The 20503-nt window shown below is 36.4% G+C and overlaps 1 protein-coding gene across 1 annotated transcript; it reads left to right on the plus strand.

Annotated features, from left to right (window-relative positions):
- The first annotated feature begins 5437 nt into the window (after nt 1-5437).
- Nucleotides 5438-18867, plus strand: LOC142355405 (DNA repair protein RAD50-like). The gene is made up of 6 exons (XM_075407595.1): nt 5438-5520; nt 5817-6007; nt 10083-10220; nt 10903-11102; nt 18301-18497; nt 18607-18867. The coding sequence occupies exons 1-6, from the start codon at nt 5438-5440 to the stop codon at nt 18782-18784; spliced, it is 987 nt and encodes a 328-aa protein (XP_075263710.1). The 3' UTR covers nt 18785-18867.
- Nucleotides 18868-20503: the final 1636 nt, after the last annotated feature.

Raw genomic sequence — 20503 nt, forward strand, 5'->3', positions numbered from 1 at the left:
AAAATCGGTTCACTCTACGAGGAGATATTGCAAAATTAAGGTACCGTACCAATGACCAATATGGGACCTGGTCCGACCAGAGTTCGCTAAATAAATCATCAAAATTTCAGAATAATGAATAACAAAAACATATACACATACTCTCCACTAACACACGAATCTGAAACACTAAAATTTGTAGTCTAACTCAAGATATAACAGGTTGTCAACGGCGGTGTCAACCGCTGCTGTCAACCTCTTCTGGGGCTAAAATCGGGGGCAAGTTTACTGGCCAATTTCTCCAAAACGGCTGATCAAAAATAAACCCTTAGTACAGTTTGTAGCACTGCTTGAGATACGCATCATATTAAAAAATGAGCACAATCGGTGCTTTCTTCGAGGAGTTATAGCAAAAATAAGGTCCCGTACCAACTGACCCCAGAAGAGAGATACGCCACTTTCAGAGCTAAAATTGACCTTCTGAACTACGGAAAACGCCCTATAAAACATATATCAGCGGAATCCTCATTACAAGGGGAGTCTAAAGAACCAATTCGCGGGGCTAAATTCGTATTTTTTGTTGGTCTAACATGTACATACCCGAAATGTACCGGACACGAATAGGTAAAAATGAAGGTATGTGTCCTGGCCAATTTCTCGAAAACGGCTGAAAGAAACAAAACGCCATTTACAGGGATTCAAGAACGGCTCACGCTGAGTTCAAATCAACAAACAGATCAAAAATCGGTTCACTCTACGAGGAGATATTCCAACATAGAGGCACCGTACCAAATGACTAAATGGGACAAGTACGGGTCAGGTTTCGCTAAAATTGACCACCTGGACTACGTAAAACCACATACAAAATATATATGAGGAGACTCCCCACTAACTGGGGATTCTAAAACACTAACATTTGTTGGGTAAATCACGTGTTTTATGGTACCGAATTTTGGATCACCCAGAATATCCCGAAAATTCGACTTTTTTCAACTTTAACCATTAATAACTTTTTGATTAGGACGATTTGAGAAACCAACCAAATACTGCAAGCAAGAAGGGTTCAGTACCAACAAATTGCGACCACTCCCGTTTAATTTGGTATAGTACTTTAGCAGATATTAACAAAATACTGTTCTGTACACCATTTTTTGGGCTAAAATCGAAGCCCAGGATCCCGGGAACCGACGTAAAACAACGTGAAACAGCGTTCCCGGCGTATTTGGTGGTGTGATTCTGGTCCACTTCCACGTTCTAGGTCACGGCAAACCTTCATGGTGAGGTGGGAAAAAATTTCCCACCTCACCATGAAGGTTATGCTGTTTTGTGTGTTTTGACATAAAACAACATCCACAAAAATTTGATGAAATCGTGAAAACAGAAAAATTGTTGGATTGCTAAAAACTATTGATTGAAATAGCTTCACGGACCCGACACTAGCGTAAATAACACAATTTGCAAGTAACAACAACCCTCATTACAATAAAAACAACAAATTCATAATAACGCTTAAAATGATATTTTTTTAAGTTTACACCCTAATTGTTATTGGCACAGGCCGATTCAAATAAAAGACTGCAAAAGGCTAGCAGGAACAGATAAATAGAAACATAATGCCACCTCGTTTGCTGAATTTGATTAAGTACTTTAGGAGATATCGATAAAACAATAAACTGTAACCTGACAATCGGTATCTGAAAAGACAAGAAATTAAAGAGAAGCAATGAAAAATGTCCATCCAAAACTTTAAAAAACCTGTTCTATGATTGAAATAGCTCCAGGAACTCAACAGACGGTTGAATAACAAAATTTTCATGTAATAACAACGCTCATTACGGGAACGACTACATCATTTCAAAAAACGTTTAATAAATTCTTTTTTTTTTCAAATTTACACCTTAATAACTTTTTGATCAGTTTGATTTGAAAAATAAACTAGACGGGCAACAAAGAACAGTTTAGCAACAACAAATTGCTTCTTCACAATCTAATTTTGATACAGTGATTTAGGAGATATCAATAAAAGTACAAAACATTAAGTTCCTTTCTCAATGCTATAAAACATGTTCTTTCCGCCAACTTTTTGATTAGGCTGACTTGAGAAACCAATAAACACCGGAAACAAGGGGAAGTAGAACAAACAAAATGCGACTATGCCTGGCTGAATTGGCAGAGTAGTTCAGATAAAAAATCGTCACAAACAAAAAAACGTGCCCTCAAATATGTAATTTATACTTCAAATTTTTCAAAGTTAAACATTTATAACTTTTTGAGTAGGCCGACTTGAGAAACCAATAAACGCTGCTATCAAGGGGAGTTCAGCACCAACAAAATGCGACTTTGTCCGGTCAAATTGACATAGTACTTCAGGAAAAAATTTTCAGAAACAACAAACATGCCCTCAAAAATGTAATTTTTACTTCAATTTTCTCAAAGTTAAAAATTAATAACTTTTTGAGCAGGCCGACTTGAGAAACCAATAAACACTGCTATCAAGGGGAATTCAGGACCAACAAAATGCGACTATGCCCGGTCAAATTGACATAGTATTTCAGGAAAAAATTTTCAGAAACAACAAACATGCCCTCAAAAATGTAATTTTTACTTCAATTTTCTCAAAGTTAAACATTAATAACTTTTTGAGTAGGCCGACTTGAGAAACCAATAAACACTGCTATCAAGGGGAATTCAGGAACAACAAAATGCGTAGCCAAATTGGCAGAGCAGTTCAGGAAAAATTGTCAGAAGCAGTAAGCGTGCCCTCAAAAATGCATTTTTTTTTCTATTTTTTCAAAGTTAAACATTAATAACTTTTTGATTAGGGCGACTTGAGAAACCACTGAACACTGCACGCAATTGAAGTTTAAGGTCAGCAAAAAGCGACAATGCCCATCCATTTTGGAACGGTAGTTTCAGAGAAATTGTCAGAAACATGAAGCGTACCGCGATTTTTGGGTTATTGTGAGACCTCGATTTCTCGCAAAGTCGCGCAAAACGACCGAAAACGGCGCCCCATAGAAAATTCTGAACGCAATTCAAGTCCTTTCCGTAACTACTGAACACCCAAAATCTCTAGTGTGAAGTGGGAAAAAAATCCCACCACGCCATAAAGGCCAGGGTGTTTTGTGTGTTTTGACAAAAAAAACTCAAACAAGAGCTTCAAGTTTTCGCAAAAAATGAAAAATTGTTTAATTGCCAAAAACAAAGTATTCTTGATGAACTTCATGAACCCAAAGAATAGCCTAAATATTACAATTTGCAAGTAACCAGACCCCAAGTTAGAAGAATAACAACATCAAACCTCAAAAACGTTTTGAAACATTATTTTTTTTATTTTTCTCAGAATTACAGCCTAATAACCTTCTGAGATGGACGATTTCAGTAACAAATTAACTACTGGAGAGAAGAAGAACAACTATTCAACAAAACGGAACTATGTTCGTTCAACATGGCACATTAGTTTGGCAGAAATCATTAGAAGCGTGAAGCGTGCCCCGATTTTTCTGCTAAAAAAGTACAATTTTCGCAAAAAAATTTTGGAAAGCGACACAAATCTGCCCCTCCAACATAGTTCAGGACACAAAATAAACGCATTTTTACCTTTGTAGACGCTGAAGACTTCTTCCACGGAGTAGGAACCATTTCCTACCTCGTATTTTGTGTTTTGACCAAAAATGACCCAAAAAAGAATTTCATAATTTCACGAAAATTGAAAAACTATTGAATTCCAAAAACTAGGGATTCCAAAAGCTTCATGAACCCAAACAAAGACTAATTAACACAATTGCCAAGTAACTATAACACAAATAAAAGAAAAACTACGTCAATACTAAAAAAAACATTTCAAAGATTATTTTTTAATTTTTTTAAATCTAAAGCTTATTCTAAAGCTTAAATCTAAAGCTTAAATCTAAAATTCTGAGTTGGCCGATTGACAAAAAACCAATTCAATTCTGTTGTCACAAAAAACTTACAACCAACCAAATGCGACCCGTCTAAATTGGCTCAGTAGTTTAGGAGAAATCATCAAAAATGCCAAGCGTGCCACGAATTTTTTGCTAATAAGACTTTATTAACATAAAAATTCAACTCGAAATCCAGCAAACTGACTTAAACCTGCCCTTATGATGTTTCTTCATTGCTATGTGATGTCTTAAGGATTGGTTGGACGAAAGTATATAGCTTTGTATGATTAAGTTATTGTGATACTTTAGGAAATATCAGTTATAAAAAAATCATAGTTTTGTTTTCTCTTTGAGCTAAACAAAAAACATTAGTTAGCATACGATCAACGACGAAGTTAACGTTTGATTTTTCAAAAAATTGAGTCTGACTTTCTGTATGATGAGCCTAAACTATAATTGAAATAAAAGGTGAACAAAAAATGAGGCTTCAAAAACTTACCAGATCTTTTTGAATGAAATAACTTCAAGGACATTAACACCAATAACTATCATTTTAAATGGTCAAATAGGTTCACATAAATCTCATGAGGAAGTAATTGGAATTAACAATGAGCAGAATATTTTTTCCAACTACATAAAGATCCTCAATTACCGATAGGATCGGTAACAAAATATTCCAACTTCCTGTTTCTTTATAAATAACTTATTTGATTAAAAATGAGAGGAAGATTGAAAGTGTTTGATTTCGTCATTTTCTAGAGTAGGTTAATTAATCTTAAAATAGACGAATTTGGTTGACGATGGTGTCTCTAGTTATTTGTCGAAAATGTATTTTTGAATTCGAAATCTTGCAAGAAATTTGCAAGAATCTTGCAAGATTTCACATTCAAAAGGCGTTCACGGAAAAAGTCAAACAGGTTCAGTTCTGCTGATCAAAAATTTTTATATCAGTCATTTCATTTGGTTTTCAGTTAGTTTGAGCTACCAAAAATACGAATAAAAATTTTTCAGAATTCAAAAACTTGCAAGATTCTTGCAAGATTCTTGCAAGATTTTGAATCCGGGCTAAAAAATTTTTTATCGAATTCGGTTTTGTAATTTGTTCAATAAACAATAATTTGCCTCAAAGATGTTTTCTACAACATTTGTAACCTGATTTATTTTTTTGCCTTGATTGATATCTTGCAAGATTCTTGCAAGAATCTTGCAAGTTTTGAATCAGCTTGCAAGATTCTTGCAAGTTTTAAATTCGCTCATCACTTGGGTTTACACGCCTTCCCCACGCTGCTGCCAAAGTTAACCATTCGCCGGTCATTTCACAGCAATTCGCCCGACATTAGTCCGTGTGTTTTTCTGTTTTTCCTTTAGTACTATTTAATTTCTCTAGAATGATGTTTGAGACTTGCTTGATCATTTTTGAGTTCTTGTTATAAAACTTCTTTGACTTCTTCAGGTGACTTTTTCACGCTTGAGTTATTCATTTTTCATTGAGCCATGTTTTTCTCATTTTGAAATAAATTTTGTTGCTAGTATAAAATCTATATCGAACGAGAATGATAGCCATTGTAGCTGAGTGGTTAAGAGTTCGACGCAACATCATGGAGGGCCGATGTTCAAACACTTGTGTGGTCCGTTGGTACGTTTTTTGCACCCATAAAACTTTTCTAAGCTACGTCCCTATGATTAAAATTGCCCCGCCTGTCGTTCGAGAGGAATTCATTCGACGTTGGTCGGTATATGTTTAAAATCCTGGTCATGATCGAACAGATCAAGCGCGGCTGTATTCCGGCAATCTGCTCGGTATGTTTTTTTTCTTCAGCTGTTTTTTTTCCGTCATATTCCTATACTTTAAGCTTTAATGAATTTTAGTTATGGCAGAAAGCAGTGAAAGTGACTGCTTATTATATAGTTAGCGGGGTATAAAACTTCAAGTTATGATCTAAAAGTTTTTATCTCAATTTTTGTCTTCTGTTGTAGAAATCAGTTGACATTGGAACTGAAAGAGGTGGAGTCTATAATAGGCAAAAGCGGTGGTGCTAGCGGAGGAGGACAGCTGCAAAGGGAATATGAGAAGGCCTTCTCAGAGAAAGACAAACTCACCAGAGAATTTCACCAAACTGCCGGTTAGCGTAAACGTAACAAAATTTGTGCGTTTTAGAAGGGGAGATATTGATGACGCGTTGAATATGAAACCCCCCGACCATCAAGGCATGTCGTTTCAAAGTTTTTCAAATTGGTGTTTCCTAGGACATAAAATGTTGCTTACCTAACCTATTGGCACTTTAATCAACATTATGGCCTATGATTACCGTTGGCACTTTAATCATTGGCCTAACCTATTGGCACTTTAAGCAACATTATGGCCTATGATTACCATCAAGTCTAGCTACGGTTCTTATGGCCAATTAAGATGTAGATTAAAGCGTATCAAAAGCCAATCTTCAAAACGATTTTGAAATATGAGCCTTTTTGTGTTCCCGACTTTGGAATATGCCTTCATACAATTGATACTTCTTAATAGTCGTCAGTCTGTCAACGGCTATTATTTAGGTGCTTTCCTTTTTAAGACAAAGAGGCTTTATGTTGTTTTTTTATAAGCGAGTGAGCAAGAAAACCGGAAGTTCAGGGAGTGAATAAAGTTTGTAAAAGCTGTTTTAGTGAACAAATTTGAAGAGCGGAGAAAAGAGAGAGTGATTCTTTTGTTCATGCCTTCTTTTGAAACAGAGCGCGAAATGTAGGTGTAAAAAATGTTCGCTAAGGGAGCAATTATTTTTGTCGTGCGGCTTTTTTGAGCGTTTTTTTTTCTGTTTTTAGAAATTTTCATGTTGTCTAAGAGGTAATTTCAGACTAAATTTATAGTTTTCAGGTTGTTTTTGGTAATTAAAGGGAGTTTTCCGCTAAATTGAAGGTGTTTCAACTAATTCTCCGGTTTTAAGGCTATTTTAGCAATTTCTGGCCTGTTATTGTATTGTATTGCTTTTTCGTCACTGAATGTAAGCTTAATGCTCGTCGGTAGTTTCTATTAAAAATTTAATTCTGTGAGTTTTGACTTAATAAATTGCAAAAACTTGTGAAATTTTTTCTAGATTGCCCTTTTTCGCTTTTTTCAAAACTAGAGATGTTTTGTGCTTTTTTCGGCTGGTCCCAATTTGTGTGAAATTAGATTGTCTCCATGATTGGAAATAGTTTTCCCTTTGTATTTGTACTTCATTGAAAAATTAATGAAAAATTAATTAATTTTTGTATTTTTTAATAGCCGCGAAGCGATAGCGGAGGTTATTATTGGCCTTCTCTTGGTTTTTAACGACTCGAAGAGGAGTATTAGTTTTCTTTACCGGAAGTACTGTTCTTTCAAACAGCGTTCTGACCTAAAACTGAAAGAGAGTAAAATTGCCATGAACTAATTTCCTCTGAGCGAGAGAAGTTCTTTGATCATGCGCTTCGATCAATGAATGATTTTTCGACTTAGAAAATAATTTTGAGAGATTGGTGCATATAGATAACCCTTATTGACCGTTTTTTCGTCAATTTGACTCAATTTCTTCGCTTGTAATTTGTTTCTCTTTGTAATAATAGGTTTTGACCAATGCTGCATTAATATGTAGCTCGTTGAAATTGATACCACAAAAATTTGAGAGCCTAATAATGCGTTTTAAGTGCAAAATAGGCACGTTTTTTTGGATTTTTTCATTGGTTTCTTTTTTATCTCTGAAAAGATATTTTTCTAGAGAAGAAGTATATTGGGCGGCGATTTCTGGACAGTTTATACATTAGGCGCTTTATAGCTTAGCTTATTTTTCTTTTGTAGAATGTAAAGTATAATTTCGATATTTGCAATTTTTGTCCAAGTTTCTCAGTCTTTGTTAGTTTTTTATTAAGTTAGTATAAAGCCTTTTTGTGCACAGGCTTTGATTTTTTGTGTGTGTTTTGAGTAATTGGTATAGTTCCTGGCGTTATCTTGGAAATTTAGTGAAAAATTTTTAATAAACGCAGTTTTAACAACATTTTTTACGTTTTTTTATTTAGTGTTCTAATAATATTTTAACTGTTACATCTTTTTTCGTTTAGACAAGAGATTGGGTATGTAATCTTCTGAGCCAAGAATGCTAAGTAAAAATTTCTGTTTTTTACTTCATTATCCTATTTTATTTTCAAATTTACGAAGTAGTCTTTTTGTTTTTTGTTCTAGAATCATTCTAGCTTTTTCCTCAGACCTGGAATCTTTTTTAATGGTTCTTGATTCGTTAATTTTTTTTTCAATTTCATACTTGTTAGACTTTTCGATGTTTTTTTCTTGGTTTGCATTAGATTTCAGATATGTACCACTTAGGCTTTGCTGGGTCTAATTTTAGAAACTTTGACTGATATTTTTGTGATTTTTTGGGGCTAGGTTTTTAATAAACTATTTTTGGTTTTTTAGTGTTAGTCTGTTCCTTTTGTTTTTGCAAGATTATTTATATTTGCAGTATTTTGATTTCATATTGTCTGCTTTCTCCAGCAAAAAATGGATCTGCATAATTTCCTTCAGGCCTAATTTTAAGTGCTCTGACGCCAAAAAAATGTTTCGTGTCCTCCTAATTTCTGTTAAGGAAAGTAATTTTTGGTGAAAGTAATTTTTGAGGAAAGCAATTTTATTTTAAGATTGATACCTGCCTTATGCTTTCCGACTGTCTTTTGGTCGAAGAGTTAATTGTGGAGCCGTTTTTTTGAAAAATATCTTGAGTTACTTCGTGACAATTTAAGCCGGTCAATTTTTGAGTTTATCAATCTTTTTGCATTCTAAGAGATAGGCCAATTTTCAACGCTATCGGATGTTTTTATCAATGAAATATTACTTTTTTTAGATATCTCAGTGAGTTGTTTCTGTCAACATTTTGTCCTTAGATATAAATTTTTGAGGATTGTTTTATGATCTCCAATGATTTATTTGTTTTTATGTTAGCTAGTTTAAGAATAGCCGTTATAAGACAAAAGATAATGGTTTCGGCTGTAGTTACGGTTTTGCTGATGCAGTTCCGGCTCTTTGAGTCGCTTCCGGAATTCTTCCGGCTATGTTTATATCGTCGACAAGATTTTTGTTACAACCATATGATGTCAAGTAACTTCAAATCTGCTTTTCGTTCATTCGCTCGTTATGCAATTTCAACTGAATTGCGTGCGTGACCTCATTTTTCACTCTTAGTGGAGCCCATTTTTTCATTCGCGTGATTAAATTTTTGGTCACACGTGACTTACCGCACTCTCAAATTTGTCTGACTTCCGCTCTGGAATTGTTTTTTCTTTACTTGAATTCAACGAGATGAGGTCAAGTGAGTGTGTCTCACTCTAGATAAAGGGAATTGGACAGCAGCTAATAGAAGCAGCAATATTTTATACAGATTCTTGATCAAAAGTTTACATCTCAGTTTTTAATGAAGACTAAATTTCTTTTTTGTCTGTCTTTTTTACTTTATTTTTGAGACTGCAGATGTACAAAGCTATTGCGGCTTTTTTTTTCTGGCAATCTGCCATCTATGTTTTTGGTTTATTTTACTTTTTAGTTAATTTCATTTTTTATTCAATTAAGATACTCTTCACTATTCTTTGATGCTTACTGCAATCAGAAACTAGAAATGTGACAGGCTGACTTTTGGCAAAGGTATCTTCGAGTCTTTTCCGGATTTCTTCTGGCTATGTTTTTAATTCGCTTTACCTTTTTTGATCACGCTTTTAGTTTTACATAAGTGACGATTCAAAAGAAACTGGATAAACCTTGAAGCCAGGCCATTATGTCATAGTGCATTAGGTTATCAAAGTTCATTATTGTTTTCTAGCTGAAATTGCTATAAAGCTTTAGCTTCCAGTTTGAAGCTGAATTAAGTATAATTTTAGAATCTAACTGAAACTGCACTGCAAATTAGAACATTTTTTGACACTGAAAAAAATCCGTCTATTTCGGTTCCTTTTTTTCCTTTTCCGTTTCAATCCCGATGTGTATCAAGAGCGTCAACGACGGCTATTTTTCCGTTAATCTGCCGGCTATGTTTAGTTCTTGCGGTCGCCTGATACACATTTTTAATTGAGGTAGTTAATATTACCTTTTATCGGGCTATACAAACCGATATCGGTGTATGAACAGGTCTGAAAGCAGGTGTATGGAAATAAGCTTATGACAAAATTTTGATGGTTTTGCATTGCAATTTGTGCGGGATATTGTAGGTCAGTTACGCGAGTTGGAGCAGAGTTTGGAGACACTAGAGAAGCAGTTGTCTGATCCACTGTACAAGGAAGCCAGTTCCAAATGGGTCAGGATGGTTGCAGAGTGGAAGGCGAACAAACTAGCTTGTGCAGATTTGGGTTAGGCTGCTTGCTATTGTTGTTTAAGTATAGGTTATGTGACTCTCCTTTGAAGTCATTGAGAAGTTCTGCCGTATTTCGAAAACAGCGACCTGTTGGAGATGTTAAGCACAAGTTCAAAGTGAATTATGCCGAGTCACGTAACCTTGCTTAAAACTCTCAACTTGTACGTTTTAAAATGACAAAAATCTGGCAATATATATATATATATATATATATATATATATATATATATATATATAGCAACTTCTGGAATTTTGACTTCTGGCACTGCCGACTTTTGGCATTTTATAACGTGCACGTGCGTGTTTTAAGTGAAACCTTATCATTGGACAACTGAAGAGCGGTAACCAGTAATGCATATAGATAAAAATTAATAGCGAAGTCACTGTGCGAAATGAACGAGGTTATCTAGTTATGATAGATCAGCTATCCGGCATACAATATGTTGACAGGAGCACAAAAGCTTGATCATTTAACACAATGAAAATTTGTGAGTTGGAAAGTAGTTGAAGTTACTTGTTGAAATGAAATTAAGTGGCTGAAATCTGGCTTGGAACAATTGGTTCTGTTTAACTGTTACTAGCTGCAAACTCAAAATCATGGTTCACGACATTTGATACTCTCTCAAATTGTAAAAATTCTCATTAGTTTTTATGTTGCTAATTTGTTTGTTTTTTAGACAAATTTGGGAAGGCATTGGACAGCGCGTTGATGCGTTTCCACAGTGTCAAGATGGCCGAGATCAACCAGGTGTTGTCGCAGCTGTGGAGAGATGTATACACAGGAGGAGACATTGACTCAATAGAGATCAGGACTGAAGAAGGAGAGAACAGCTCTCATACAAGGAAGACATACAACTATAGAGTAGTGATGATTAAGGTACGGCTGTAGTAACTCTTATTTTTGGAACTCCGAGACTGATTACATCCTTCGGCAAATTAAAAATCTTAATTCTTGCAAATGTGCGTAGAGTTCATTTAAGATCCGTTAATAACTAGCGTCCTGATTGCTGTTCTGAATAAACTTTAAATTTTATTGAAATTTGCACATAATAAAAAATAGCCATTGAAAATTGCGTTTTAGGGCGGCGAAAAGTCGAACGAAGCGTTTATCGACTTGTGGCATTTTTTGGTAGCGAAAACTCTGGAATTTTGCTTCATTCGGGTGCTCGGAAGATCGAATTCTGTCATAGAAGACAAATGAAGCTCTGGAGTAGCGACTAAAGTTCGCTAAAGACAGCTGTTTAATAACTCTGAGCTAAATTTTGAATCAAATATATATTCAATCGTTTGCTTGATCCTCGACGCTTTTGCTATCCTCAAAAATGGTATTAACTGGTAATCTCCGTGTGGATTAAGTACATGTTCAGTCCATTTAGAGCTCTACTAGTCTCCAAGTATACGTTTAAAACCGTTAAGGACTTATAATGTCAAGATTTGCTAGTCAAATTTGGGAAGTTTTGGGCCCCCGAAATTTCGCAACCCTTCTTATTTTCTTGCGTAACTAAATGCAAGCTGGCGGGAAATCTTTTTTAATCTCCTTATTTCTTCAGTTTATCAGTCGGCTATTATTGTACTTTACTTGTTATTATTCTCTACGTTTAATCTGCATTTGAAAAGCAGTTGATTATTACAGCGAGCTAAAGGGAACGTTTTCAATGTGGAAAAGCGAAATAAAAAAGAAACGGGATCAGTTCACAAAGATCAGTTTTAGAAGCCGTCACCTACACCCGGTTTCAAATAGCTTTAGTTACAAGGTTGCGCTTTTATGGATTAATCTTTGAATTCTCAAGTGACTTTTTGACAGATTTCTTGATTTTTGAGTGATTTTAATCGCTCTCAATCGGAAATAATGTTTGTTGTTCAAACAAAATCGATTGTTAGAGACTCTATGACTAGTCCTTGATAGTCGAGTGGTTAATACCTACCTGCACCAAGGCAAATACAAAGGACACCAAGAGCAGATTGTGGAACGTTTGAGTACTTTGAGTTGTCTAGAAGTTCCTCTATTTTTTAATGCGCTTTAGTAAGCGAGAGGAATTAAAGGCATCAAAACCTATAGCAGCTCCTCAGACTTCAACTTCATCTTAGCTGTTCCTTATGATCAAACTGTCAATTTGGTTCCGGCTTTGGACTGACAATAGCTCGAACTTATCCTTCCTGAGTCCCAAATTGGATTATGCTCATGATACTGTTAGGTTTTCAATGCTTTACACAGATTGTCCTCGGTGCTTGCAACGATTGGATCATAATACCAACAATGTTTCGAGCTGTTTGGTAATTTTGATTCAATTTCTTTAAGCTGCCATATGGCCAGAGAAAACAAATTGAGCCCAATGGATCTCCTTGTTGCACTGCAGACTGACTGTCAATCCTTGAGCTGTTGATGAGCAAATCACTGTGCCTGGAGTAACAAAAAGAGGCAAAGTAAAAAAAAAACTGGGCATCAAAATTTTGGATGTGCTGAGGATATTTCTACGCTTCACTGAGTTAAATGCGTTCCCAAAATCAATTCGGAGTATGCCCCCGTTTTGGGTTTTCTACGATTTTTCCTCTAGTTATTTTCGTGGTATGCACCGTGCTCTCCGCTCCTCCCTTGACCGCAACTCCCAATGTTCGTGTGGATTAAGTACATGTTCAGTCCATTTAGAGCTCTACTAGTCTCCAAGTATACGTTTAAAACCGTTAAGGACTTAAAATTTCAATATTTGCTAGTCACATTTGGGAAGTTTTGGGCCCCCGAAATTTCGCACCCCTTCTTATTTTCTTGCGTGACTAAATTTGACATGCTTCGGAACTATTTAACGGGTTTTCATTTATGCAAGCTGGCGGGAAATCTATTTTAATCTCCTTATTTCTTCAGTTTATCAGTCGGCTATTATTGTACTTTACTTGTTATTATTGTTATTATTCTCGTGACTAAATTTGACATGCTTCGGAACTATTTAACGGGTTTTCATTTATGCAAGCTGGCGGGAAATCTATTTTAATCTCCTTATTTCTTCAGTTTATCAGTCGGCTATTATTGTACTTTACTTGTTATTATTCTCTACGTTTAATCTGCATTTGAAAAGCAGTTGATTATTACAGCGAGCTAAAGGGAACGTTTTCAATGTGGAAAAGCGAAATAAAAAAGAAACGGGATCAGTTCACAAAGATCAGTTTTAGAAGCCGTCACCTACAACCGGTTTCAAATAGCTTTAGTTACAAGGTTGAGCTTTTATGGATTAATCTTTGAGTTCTCAAGTGACTTTTTGACAGATTTCTTGATTTTTGAGTGATTTTAATCGTTCTCAATCGGAAATAATGTTTGTTGTTCAAACAAAATTGATTGTTATAGACTCTATGACTAGTCTCTGATAGTCGAATGGTTATTACTTACCTACAGCAAGGCAAATACGAAGGACACCAAGAGCAGATTGTGGAACGTTTGAGTACATTGAGTTGTCTTGAAGTTCCTCTATTTTTTCATGCGCTTTAGTAAGCAAGAGGAATTAAAGGCATCAAAACCTATAACAGCTCCTCAGACTTCAACTTCATCTTAGCTGTTCCTTATGATCAAACTGTCAATTTGGTTCCGGCTTTGGACTGACAATAGCTCGAACTTATCCTTCCTGAGTCCCAAATTGGATTATGCTCTTGATACTGTTAGATTTTCAATGCTTTACACAGATTGTCTTCGGTGCTTGCAACGATTGGATCATAATACCAACAATGTTTCGAGCTGTTTGGTAATTTTGATTCAATTTCTTTAAGCTGCCATATGGCCAGAGAAAACAAATTGAGCCCAATGGATCTCCTTGTTGCACTGCAGACTGACTGTCAAATTGAAAAAGCAGTTGATCATTACTGCGAGCTAAAGAGAACGTTTTTAATGTGGAAAAGCGAAATAAAAAAGAAACGGGATCAGTTCAGTTTTAGAAGAGCGTTTTTAGAAGCCTTCACCTACACCCGGTTTCAAATAGCTTTAGTTACAAGTTTGCGCGTTTATGGATTAATCCTTGACTTCTCAAGTGACTTTTTGACAGATTTGATTTTTAAGTGATTTTAATTGTTCTCAATCGGAAATAATTTTTGTTATTCAAACAAAATTGATTGTTAGAGACTCTATGACTAGTTTCTGTTAGTCGAGTGGTTAATACCTACCTCTGCCGAGGTGACAGAATCGTACTCATGAGCCTGGGATTCGAATCCTACCGAGGCCTGATGATTTCGCACCCATAAAAAAATAATCGAGGCTGCAGCCCCTGAAATAAGATGCGCCGCCTGTCTTTCGAGAGCAATTTTTCTGACGTTAGTCCGTTTTTGTTTTGGGCTCCCTCTTTTGGGACAAACTTCTGGGCTCCCTCTCATTGGGTGGGACGTCAAAAACTCATCAATATTGATTGTCCCCGCTCAACGGGCGAGAAGAGGATTAAAAGGTTAGCTGGCGTTTCATGTGTGCCTTCTCCTGCAATCAGCATGGTTGCTGCCCTGCGTATTCTCGTTACAAACAATGATTGAAAAAAATACTAAAAGCTACAGATCACTCCACAGGCTGTAAGCTCCTATTATCATCCAGAGTACCAAAACGTTTGAGGGTCTTTACAACTGTTTCTGAAAATCCCCCAACGTCTCGAAGTTTAAAGGATTGATTTGATTTTCAACCCGGACCTGGTACAGCTCGGCATATTCTCTCATTACATCTAGGGTCCCAGATTTACAGAATGGACATTTCACTCGTTTACGTACAATTTCACACGCAGTCGAAATTCAAAACGGAACTCATTCGGGGACAATTGTAGCCACAGAGATATAATGTGGGCTGCGGATAATCAGGCACCTGATTGTTGTAGAGAGATAGCAAAGAATTCTTTGGTCTAGTGGAGTTTTGTTATCCTAACAAGTTGTCATAAGCTGAATTATCAATTTCTTCCGGTTTTTTGGAGGGAAGCGGGGTCAAACTTTCACCTTGTTCATCAATTGTCTTCGATTGTTTTCAATGATATGTCTGCAATTGGAGTGTGGCCTGTTTGCTTTCCTACCAGTACAGAGGATTGGAAAACAGAACCAACATATGCAGCCTGAACTTAAGCAGCTGATCTTTGCATTCCAACACCTGTTTTTTAAGTTTAAAAATATGCTTGGTTCCATGAAGAACCTGCCAATAAAAATCCCAAAATATCCTAATAGGTTGTGTGCTGAACCGAATCAAATGTTTGCAGTATTTTCTTTGAGTTTTCTGATAGATAATTGCATCGCAGAGTAAACCATTTTCAGGGCACCAAGGCAATTACAAAGGGCACCAAGATCAGATTGTGGAACGTTTGAGTACTTTGAGTTGTCTAGAAGTTCCTCTATTTTTTAATGCGCTTTAATAAGCGAGAGGAATTAAAGGCATCAAAACCTATAGCAGCTCCTCAGACTTCAACTTCATCTTAGCTGTTCCTTATGATCAAACTGTCAATTTGGTTCCAGCTTTGGACTGACAATAGCTCGAACTTATCCTTCCTGAGTCCCAAATTGGATTATGCTCATGATACTGTTAGGTTTCCAATGCTTTACACAGATTGTCCTCGGTGCTTGCAACGATTGCATCATAATACCAACAGTGTTTCGAGCTGTTTGGTAATTTTGTTTTAATTTTTTTTAATAAGGTGCCATATGGACAGAGATAACAAATTGAGCCCAATGGATCTCTTTGTTGCACTACAGACTGACTGTCAATCCTTGAGCTGTTGAAGAACAAATCACTGTGCCTGGAGTAACAAAAAGAGGCAAAGTAAAAAAAACTGGGCATCAAAATTTTGGATGTGCTGAGGATATTTCTACGCTTCACTGAGTTAAATGCGTTCCTAAAATCAATTCGGATGCCCCCGTTTTGAGTTTTCTACGATTTTTCTAAAGTTATTTTTGTGGTATGCACCATGCTCTCCGCTCCTCCCTTGACCGCAACTTCCTGCTGCTTTGCTACAAAGAAGTGTAGGCCTCGGTAGTTGCTTCTTTTGCTGTGCACTTGGCAACGAGACGCCGAATCTTTTTGACTGCAGCAATTGGTTCATTGTCATTCTTTTTAATGCTGTTAGTGAAGCACTACAAAAAGTTGCAGCCACAAAGCTTTGTAGCTGGCCAGTTTCACTGATTTGGTTAAGAAAGGTGTTGCCCGCCTGAATGATCGCAGATTGGACACATAGATTGAAGCTGTAAAAGCACTTTTGCTTAATCGATTTGATAAGCTTCGGAACTATAGTCTCGTATAGTTTTTCGAATTCAGTCTGCGGATTTGTTTGTTTGTGGATGGTGTTCCTTCCGAAAACCTAATTTTTACCGAACGTCCGAATTCTGCTTGAAGACGAATTGTTTTAGCTCGTTAAGCAGGTGCCTCCATTGTAATGTTGCTTTTATTTTTCGCTTGCTCATCGAAGCCGCTTGCTCATCACTCTCCATCGCTCAAATCTATTCATCGTTGATTTTTTTTCTGTTGCTACTTATGTTTTTCCCAATTCTGCAGGAGGCGCGCAAGAGACAGTTGCTTATTGTGAAGGAGGAGTCGGACAAGGCGCTTCCTCTTGAGCTGCTAGTGTTTTGTTCCTGTTGGCCGCTGTTGTCGGGGGATAAAGAAACATGCAACTTGTTGATATTCATAGAAAATTGAATAGGGGATGAATCGTCGATTATATAGTGGTTCTGATCAGACTGAAACAGCTGATCCGAAGGTGCTTTAACTCTTAGGCTGTATTTCATTGTCAAAACATATGAGAAAGATTCAACAAGCAAACAGCTCAGTGGATCGTATGCTTCCAAGATCTGAAAGGGAGAATGGAGGGGCTGCGGGTGGGCTGAAAAGTTAGGATCCAGCAGATTTTGACGATCTTCTACGGCGTCAACTTGATGATCTTATGCCTTCACACATTCACCCCAGAATGTATATTCAAAGACAAAAAAGAAAGGGTTTTTAAAGGGGTCCTAAAAATGGAAAATGCACTTTTTAAATTTAGTTTTTAATGATGGTTGGTTCAGGAAAATTCCAATGAAATCCGGAGCATGTGCTGGTTTTTTTCTGTAGTTTTGCTTAATCCGTAGTAGTACATAACTGTACATCGGTATTATAGTTATCACAGATTATTTTAGCTCAATTGTTGACATTGCATTTTTATGACGTTAGTTTTTTTCCAGACATGTCTGAGGGTATAGTTTCTTCGACTAAGAGAGTTAGCTGCTAGACATATTGATTGTGCAGTAGGAGTCTCTTGGAGCCTCTTGACGACTGTTGTTTAGATTTTTCCTTTTTTACAATTACAAGAATTTGAATTGTATTGGGGCGCTGTCGTTTTTTTAAGATCTGTTCAGACATTTCATGATTTTTGATGTCAAACTAGTGTAGTGATTTTGGTCACGCCGAAACAGGAAGTGGAGCGAAAAAACGAGTGGTTTTGTGGCATGAAATTGTTTCACTCTAATTTTAAAGTAGTGAGAAAACGGCGTTTGAACAAAAATTTGCTTCCTCGCTGATGGTTTTTTGTTACCATGCGGCAATTTCACTTTGATTTTTACTGTCCGATTTTTTTGATCGGATTTGTTAAATGGTTTTCTCAATCCGTGCATAGTTCATTCTAAGCCAGGTTTTTTTATTTGAAACAAATTTTTCTTTTTCGATAGTGGTTTTTTGTTCACATGCGTCATTTTGACATTGCTAGCTGACATTAGTATTAAGCTGAATAGATTTCGGTTTAAAACGTGAATTAAGTATAGTTCTCGAATCCTACTGAAACTGCACGCCAAATTAGAACACTTTTTTGACTCTTTTTGAATGTCTGTTCTTTTTTTCTGTTTCAATCCCGATATGCTTTGAGCACGTCAACGGCAGCTATTTTCCTGTCAATTTGCCGGTTATATTTATAATACCGTCACAAATATTATTATTATTATATATTTTTTTGTCTTTTAAAAAGTTTAAAGACATTTTTGATGTTTTCAGTTTATGGTTAAAAAGGACCATTCAAATCTTTTCTTCAGATATGAGCACAAACTGTCAAATTTTATACATTTATTGGGCCACTCATTAATTTACTCATAAAGTTTGTACATTTATTCTCTAGGAAGGCGTGGAGCTAGACATGCGCGGCAGGTGCAGTGCAGGTCAGAAAGTGCTCGCTTGTCTGCTCATCCGTCTGGCATTGGCTGAGACATTCTCGATGCAGTGTGCTGTCTTCTCACTGGATGAGCCAACCACGAATCTGGACAGAGAGAATATCTCAAGTCTGGCAGATGCGCTGGTCCGCATCATTACTACTAGGTACGTAGGAATTACGGGTGTTTTTGAAACTACTATTGAAAAAAAAACAAGCTAGCCATTTAAAAACAGTTCCGTAGTTTTGACGGTATGGAAAATTGTCTTTGCTTAGATCCAACTTGCATCCGACTCATTCGCAGTTTATCATCATAACCCACGACATGGACTTCGTCGAGCTTCTTGGCACTGCCGCTCTTGTCGAGTACTACCACGAAGTGTCTAGGGATGAATACAATGGGCTGTCTCGGATTACCAGGAAACATTTCCGAGAAATCGAGTCGAACAGTTAAACTCCTCCCTCAATTGAGCTCTCTTAGACTATGCATGATTTGAACGTGATGCCTCATTTTGCTTCCTGTCATTTTTTCTCAGATTACTACTCATTAGGGTTTTGAAAACTTAAGCTGTCTCTAATCCCGCTTTATGTAGTAGGAAAGGTTTCAAAAAGTAGCTAAAAAGTTTTCGGGAGCTGAATTAACAATTTTTACCCATTGCTCTGGTTTTTTTGTCCGCAAAATTGGAAAGAATTTCAAAGTCTCACATGTTTTTAATAGCGGCGAAACGTTAGTGAGGCTATTATTGGTCTTGTCGTGGTTTTTTGACAATTCAAAGAATTGAATTGCATTGAGGCGCTGTCATTTTTATGACTCGAAGAGGTGAATTGTTGGCGCATGTTTTTAATTGCTCTCGAATGAAAAGCAATTATTGTAAACGGGTGTGTCTTTTTCTAGAATGATCTCTGACTTCTTGATTTTTGAATGGTTTCAATTGTTCTCACTCCGAAATAAAGTTGTTCAAAAAAACCGATTGTTAGAGAGAACAAGGCCCTGATAGCCGAGTGGTTAATACCTCCGTCGATGTGACGGACTCGGTCTCTGGAGTTCGGGGATCGAATCCTACCTTCTGATGAAGTTTTTTCACCCATTAAGAAAAATTTATCTAGTCTACGGCCCCTGAATTAAATTGCACCGACTGTCATTCGAGAGCAGTTTTTCCGACGTTAGTCGGTTTAGTTGATAATTTAGTTAGAGTGTATTTGAAACAGGAAATGCCGCGCGCTAAAACTGTGTTCATGTCAATTTGCTGAATAAAATCGAAGAGCAGAGCGAAGGAAAAAGTTTATGTTCTTGCCTCATTTATGACAGGTCAAGAAAATTAGGTGTGAAAAGAATGTTGCTGAGCTAGATGATGTTTTGTTCACGTGTAGCTTTTTCCAAGGAGTGTTTTTTGTTTTAAATCATTTTTCTTGATGCTTCAACTCGTCTGGATTATAAATTATCAATGTGTTCCTCGACGTTTTGACCATTTTGTATAATTAGTACACATTGTTAACTTGGTTAATTTGGCGCATTTTTTTGAATTTAAAGCCAAATATTTCAGTTTTAAAATTGGGTTGAGTAGGAAGCATGATTCCTTCTGAAACTTCTCCAGTACGGATTCACTCCCTTGTTTTGTTAGCTTCGGCAGCATTAAATTCACAATGAGACAAATAATGGTTAATTTTTAAATACTTTTTCTATTTATTTTCTGTTTGCTTGTGATGTTTTCTACCTTTTTGTAAGCGGCAAGATTTATTCGAGATTAAATGCAGCTTTTAGGCATGGAAGTGGAACAGAGTTGCATTTGTTTGTTGCGAAAAGTTTTTGATTGCACATTAATCAGATTTTGAGAGATTTTTTATAGCTGTTAGTTAGAATTGAATTAGGGTGCTGTCTTTTTTTAAAGATCTGTTCACTCATTTTCATGAATTGGAGAAGTGATTTTGGTCACGCCGAAACAGGAAATGAAGCGAGTAGTTTTAAGGCGTGACTTTCTGTTACTCCAAATCCAAAGTACTATGGGAGGACGGTTTGTCGAACAATAATTCACTTCCTCGAATGCGGTATTTTGTTTTCATGCGTCAAAGTTTCAAGTTTTGATCGGATTTTGTAAAGTTTTTCCCCCCTCCATTTGATGTCCATTCTAGGTCTAGTCATTTGTTTGGTCAATAAAAATTCTTTGAATTGTGT

The sequence above is a fragment of the Convolutriloba macropyga genome, unplaced genomic scaffold (assembly GCF_964194025.1).
Source record: "Convolutriloba macropyga unplaced genomic scaffold, txConMacr16.3 SCAFFOLD_646, whole genome shotgun sequence".
Taxonomy (NCBI): domain Eukaryota; kingdom Metazoa; phylum Xenacoelomorpha; order Acoela; family Convolutidae; genus Convolutriloba; species Convolutriloba macropyga.